The 5,334-nt window shown below is 40.7% G+C and overlaps 2 protein-coding genes across 2 annotated transcripts in view; both read left to right on the forward strand.

The window, feature by feature from the left end:
* Positions 1–2,342, forward strand: LOC106533600 (nucleolin 2; the record flags this gene model as incomplete). Its single annotated transcript, XM_014029964.1, is given in 1 exon segment — positions 1–2,342. A coding segment is annotated over 1 exon segment (1,253 nt), but the record flags the coding sequence as incomplete, so codon positions are not given.
* A 578-nt stretch (positions 2,343–2,920) lies between these two features.
* Positions 2,921–5,334, forward strand: part of LOC106533599 (mitochondrial intermediate peptidase) — a 32,528-nt gene continuing 30,114 nt past the window's right edge. The window contains exons 1-4 of the mRNA XM_014029963.1: positions 2,921–3,567; positions 3,676–3,849; positions 4,773–4,861; positions 4,972–5,058. Coding sequence (XP_013885417.1) covers positions 3,415–3,567; positions 3,676–3,849; positions 4,773–4,861; positions 4,972–5,058 — 503 coding nt within the window. The 5' untranslated portion in view covers positions 2,921–3,414. The remainder of the gene's footprint in view (positions 3,568–3,675; positions 3,850–4,772; positions 4,862–4,971; positions 5,059–5,334) is intronic.

Here is a 5,334-nt window from a genome sequence, read left to right on the forward strand (position 1 = left end):
CTCCAGAGGACAGTTCTGCAGAAGAGGAGGAACAGAAAGTCTCAAGAAGCACATCAGCCAATTCAGGAAGGAAAACCAGGATCGTTAGTGAGGAGGAGGACGACACGGAAGGCCAAACCACACGATGCAAACCTCCTGTAAGCTCAGATGAAGACAAAGGAGACAGTTCCCAGAACCACCTGCACCAAAACGGACAAAATGTGAAAGAATCTTTCCCCAGGGACTCAAAGAGAAAAAGTAAAGTTCTGCCATCAAAAAGCCAAGACAAACAAAACTCTGCCTCAACCGATAAAGGTGCAGAATCAGAGGAACTCAGTAATTCTCAGAAGAGATCCAGCCCACACAAGAAGGGAGGGAAAAATCCCTCCAGTGACGGGTCTGATTTCGAAATAAAGAGGACGAGAAATAAAAGCAAAAGACCTCGATGCAACACGTCCGCTTCGGAGAGTTCGGAGCAAGAGTACGCTCCTCGGCGCAAGTCGAGGAGGAAGCGCTCCACTGGATCGTCTGAAGAAGAGTCCGATCAGTCCGATGACGCATCGAACCGACGTCTGAACCTTCGAGCTCTACCGAAAAAGAAATACATCATGGACAACTCTCTCTCTGAGGACGACTCTGCCCCAGCAAACCAGCAGAGGCAAAGAAACGGTAAAAAGAGAGACACCGAATCAAGCGAAGACCGATACAATACACATCTGTCCAACAGGAAGGCGCCCAACGAAGCCAGGAATCAGCTCTCCTCCAAGAGGAAACGGATGTGCACCTCCGAGTCTGACGAGGAGGATGAAGATGGAGAGAGGAAGCCAGTAAACAGTAGAAACAACGGCTCACGCTCCTTAAAGCACTCCAAACAGGAATCTAAACAAGAGAGCGACTCTACGTCCCACTCCGAATCCAGCCAGGAGGAGCGCGTCGCTTGTTTGAGGAACAACAGGAGGCGGTCGAAACCGCAACGCAAAAAAAGCTGCAGCAGCAAAAACAGTTCAGAAAGCGAGCAGTTGTCCTCTGCCTCTGAAAACTCTTTTGCCAGCTCAGGGTCCCACAGCAGTCCAAAGAGGAGGAGTCGCGCACGGACACGGATCAGCGAAAGGCCTGCAAGCCGCCAGCTGAGACAGCGCCGCCCGCAGGTCGCCTCGGAGGAAGAGGACAGCGACCAGTCGTACGGCAAGTTGTACGGCAAGCCGCGGCGGAAAACGCGCGTCAACACCCGCAACCGCGGGAAGCGGACGGTCAATTATCAGGACAGCGAATGACTGCGGCGGCGGCAGGCTTTACTGGGGAAGGCGGACATTTACCGGACAGGTTAAGGACGTAATGATGGTAGTAGCACTGGAGTCTGAAGAAATTGCTGTGAATCTGTTTAATTCAGGGATATTTATATTTTCTATGAAAAACAAAACAAAATAAAAACATGTTTATAGATGTTATACAAATTCAAGCATTTGAACTGCTGGTTTTTCATAACGTCACAGAGCAGATCACCTCCTCCCATCCTGCTTGTTGCAATTTGGCCAGCAGAAGACTGGTTCTGGGGAATCTCGTCAGCTCGGGTGCTATCTAATATACCTCTGTTTAATCAAGCATATTGCTGGCTTGCACTAAGAAACACTGTAAGGAGGTATTTAATACACTAGTTTTGCATTAGAATCTCAGGGGTCAACTAAGTTTACTGTAGTCTGGAGACATGCAGTTGTTTTTGAGCTTGAGGTGAGGACGAGAGATGATTTCAGGTCGGCACACGTCCGAGCACACCGACCGGAACCAACTAATAATCCACGACTACAGCACTCCCATGTAAATCCACACACTTAAAGCTTGACTGTATGGAGATAACGAGCCAAATGAACAGAAATTCTCTTCCCAACACATTTCTTTCTTTAGTCATATTTTTGTTCAATTTGTTTTGTATTCTAGTGAATAGATGTAAATATGTGATTGAGAATGAAATTGAACGACTTGACGATCAGTCAGTAGCAAAGTGTTTATTTAAGATTGAGGGATTCTTTTTATTTCTTACCTTTTTAATTGCCACATGTCATGGACTGGTACCTTTTTTTTTTGTTTGCCAAGTGCATTAGTACTTAAAGCAAAATGCAATGATTTCTCATATTGGGAAGCCCTTTAATTGTCTTGTGTTACCTGTTTTCAGTATTAATTTTTTTTGTGTTGACTTAAACTTTTTTTTTGAGGTTTCCTAATACAGTTGGTTGATTTGTTTTTCCTTAATGTCTTTCGTACTACATCTTTAATAACTTCACAGGAATATTATTGATGCAATGTGGTCGTGGAGTGCAATGAATGACATATTCCTTCTGTTAATAAAGACATAAGTTCAAAACACATTTTGTGTCCATCTCTCACAAGAAACATGGTCTGTTTTATCATTTTTTCACATTAGGAAAATACTTTCTGATCTAAAAAAAAAAAAAAAAAAAAACATGTCCAGAGGACCTACCAACATTTTTTTCTACCTAGGTTATTAAGATGCTTTAGGACATCTAGTCTAATTTTTTGTAAATTTTAAAGTAAACCATAKTTGCTGCTGCTAGTCAAAACACTTGTGTAAAATGAATTGCAGTTTTAGTATATTTGTTAACCACTTTTTAATTAAAATCATTTTTGACGAAACTAATAAAAAGCAGGGTTGGTTTGTGTGCAGGTGTTGATTAATTTAGGAGTTAAATAGCTGCACTTTAAGACCAAAAGGACCAATTTCAAAACTAGATATAGAACTATGTTTTTGAATTTTTAGTCTTGGAATCTGAATGAGTTCACAATTCATTTTTTTTTTTTTTTTTTTTTTTTTAGAATAATTCATTCCGCATGTCATCGTTGTTCAGTCAAAACATGCTCTTATTGTGAAATTCTAACAAGCAGACCTTTGTTTTTCCGGTTTGACGATGACATTTTGGACATTTTCGCACTTTCGACAGGACTGACTCGCACAAACAATAACTATTTCTCAAATGTGCTTTTAATACTTTCAGTATTTAGAACAAAGAATTATTATAGTTTCACAAGTTTTATTACAATGTTAACGAACTTGGTGTAATCGGTTTTTTTCTCCTCTTACAATTTCACGAAAATGCCGGGAGGTAAACACATTAGATTTACTTTAGTTTAATCTCATGTGAAGTAGTGGGCTAGCATGTATTTTAACAACAGAGACTAGTATTCTTCACGTGTGACGTAAAGAAATAGTCAGGCTTGCATCTAGAACAACGTTTGGAATGTGTTATTTATATAAACTAAGTGAAGACATTTATTTCTTTTACAAACAGTTTAACGCTAAGGCTAAAGTTTAGCATGTCCTCTGTCAGTCAGTACCATAAATAACATAAAGCTGTTCTATACCTCCAAGGTTAGCACTTAAGCCGCAAAAGTTAACCTGTTCAGGGCTATATTTAGAGCAGGATGTCTGCGTGGAAAGGTCTTATTCACCTCGTGAAACACAGGAGCCTGCTGTGGACACATTTGCGGAGAAGAAACGTCACCACCTGGTCACCTGTTGGAGCTGCTTTTAACACCAAACCTCACAGGAGACTGGACCATTTTGAGAAAAACGTGGTTCGTACAGTATTTTTAGCACACTACGTCATCTGTAGTTCAAACACTAACTCTGCTTATTTGTAATGTCATTTCCGCCCTGTGTTTTTGTGTGACATGTGGCTGCAGGGCTTGTTTGGAGTCCCCGAACTCACCTGTCCTGCAGGTTTCCAGGTGGCCACGAGGGCGGCGCTGCAGAGCACAGAGCTTCTGCTGGACAGAGTGTGTTCCTCCCCTCCAGGTGTGGAGACGATCCAGTGTTTTGACCAGCTCTCTGATGGGCTGTGTAAAGTAGCTGATCTGGTGAGTTTAAATAAACCAACCACAGGTTTGCAGAGTGGTGTTTACCAAGATCCAAATCCAGAAAATCAACTTTGGAATATGATCTGAAGCTTTAAAACATGCAGAACATCTGTGCTGTTGTTGTTTGGTAGAAACTCTTTCCAACCACGCAAAAGTAAATCCTATATGCAGCAAAGCTCACTTAGGAGTGATTTGTGTCATACGCCAAAACATTTCATTAGCTATTGCCTGTTAAAAAGTTAACGAAACTCATTCTTCTCCCTTAAAATATCTAACTAATGATCACATTGTTTGCTCACATTGGACCTCACTGACATGTAGATTAGTTCTTCTCTAGTAGCATTTCTCCTGTGACTATTGAGTGTTTTAAAAGGATCTGACTTTCCAGCAATAAGGACATGATCTATCTTAGTAATAAAGACAAAGCAAAAAGTAATAATCAAACCTAAGCAGTGTTTTGCTATTAAAACTAAAAAAATTAAAGGTATTGTGATAAATGTAAGTGAAAGGGTCATTTTATTACTTTACCTGCTGATGTGTCATATTTGCTGACATTTAAGAACCTTACTTGGTCAAATGTATAGAGAGATAGCGGGAGAAAAGACTGGTGCCAGACCACTCAAACTATGGAAACAAGTGGTAAAATCTTGAAATAAGTTTTGAAGTTCACAGGTAGTCAATGTTAGCTGTGAAAAACTGATATTGTGTGTTTTCAGTTGATCACATTTTACATTTTCATCACATAAGTAGTAGTGTGAGTGTTTTGTCTGCTTGTATCAAACCAATTAATTTGTTAAAGTCCGAAGGAAATCTAAACACGTTTCTAAGTTTGCAGCAAAGAGACATTATATAGTGGTCTTTTTTTAGTTCTGCTCTCAGGCTGACTGAATTCTTGTTGTTAATAGTTGGGTTCATTTATGCAGGCAGACTTTATGAAACTGGCTCATCCAGATCCAGAGTATCGTGAGGCTGCAGAGAAGGCCTGCATTGAGATCGGCACCGTTGTGGAGAAGTAAGAAACCTCTTTTGTCTCTCATGGCTCAGCAGCTCTATTCCTTTTTAGTGCAGAAGAAGAGATGTTCCTGCATGCTTCAGCTCTTACATGTTGTTATTGTGTTTCAGACTGAACACCAACGTCGAGTTATGCAGAAGTCTGAAGAACTTACTGGACAACCCGAAGGCTGTGGCTCAGCTGGACCCTGACACAAAGTAAGAATTTTATCACGCAGTATACAGCAGGTAAAATAAGTATTGAACACGTCAACATTTTTCTCAGTAAATATATTACTAGAGGTCCTAAAGACATGAAATTTTCACCAGGTGTTGGTAACAACCCAAGTGATCCATACATACAAAGAAATCAAACCATAAATGTCCACAAATGAAGTTATTTGCAATAATGTGGAATGGCACAGGGAAAAAGTATTGAACACATGAAGAAAGGGAGGTGTAAAAAGGCATGGAAAGCCAAGACACCAGCTGAAC

Source organism: Austrofundulus limnaeus, unplaced genomic scaffold (assembly GCF_001266775.1).
Source record: "Austrofundulus limnaeus strain Quisiro unplaced genomic scaffold, Austrofundulus_limnaeus-1.0 Scaffold980, whole genome shotgun sequence".
Lineage (NCBI taxonomy): Eukaryota > Metazoa > Chordata > Actinopteri > Cyprinodontiformes > Rivulidae > Austrofundulus > Austrofundulus limnaeus.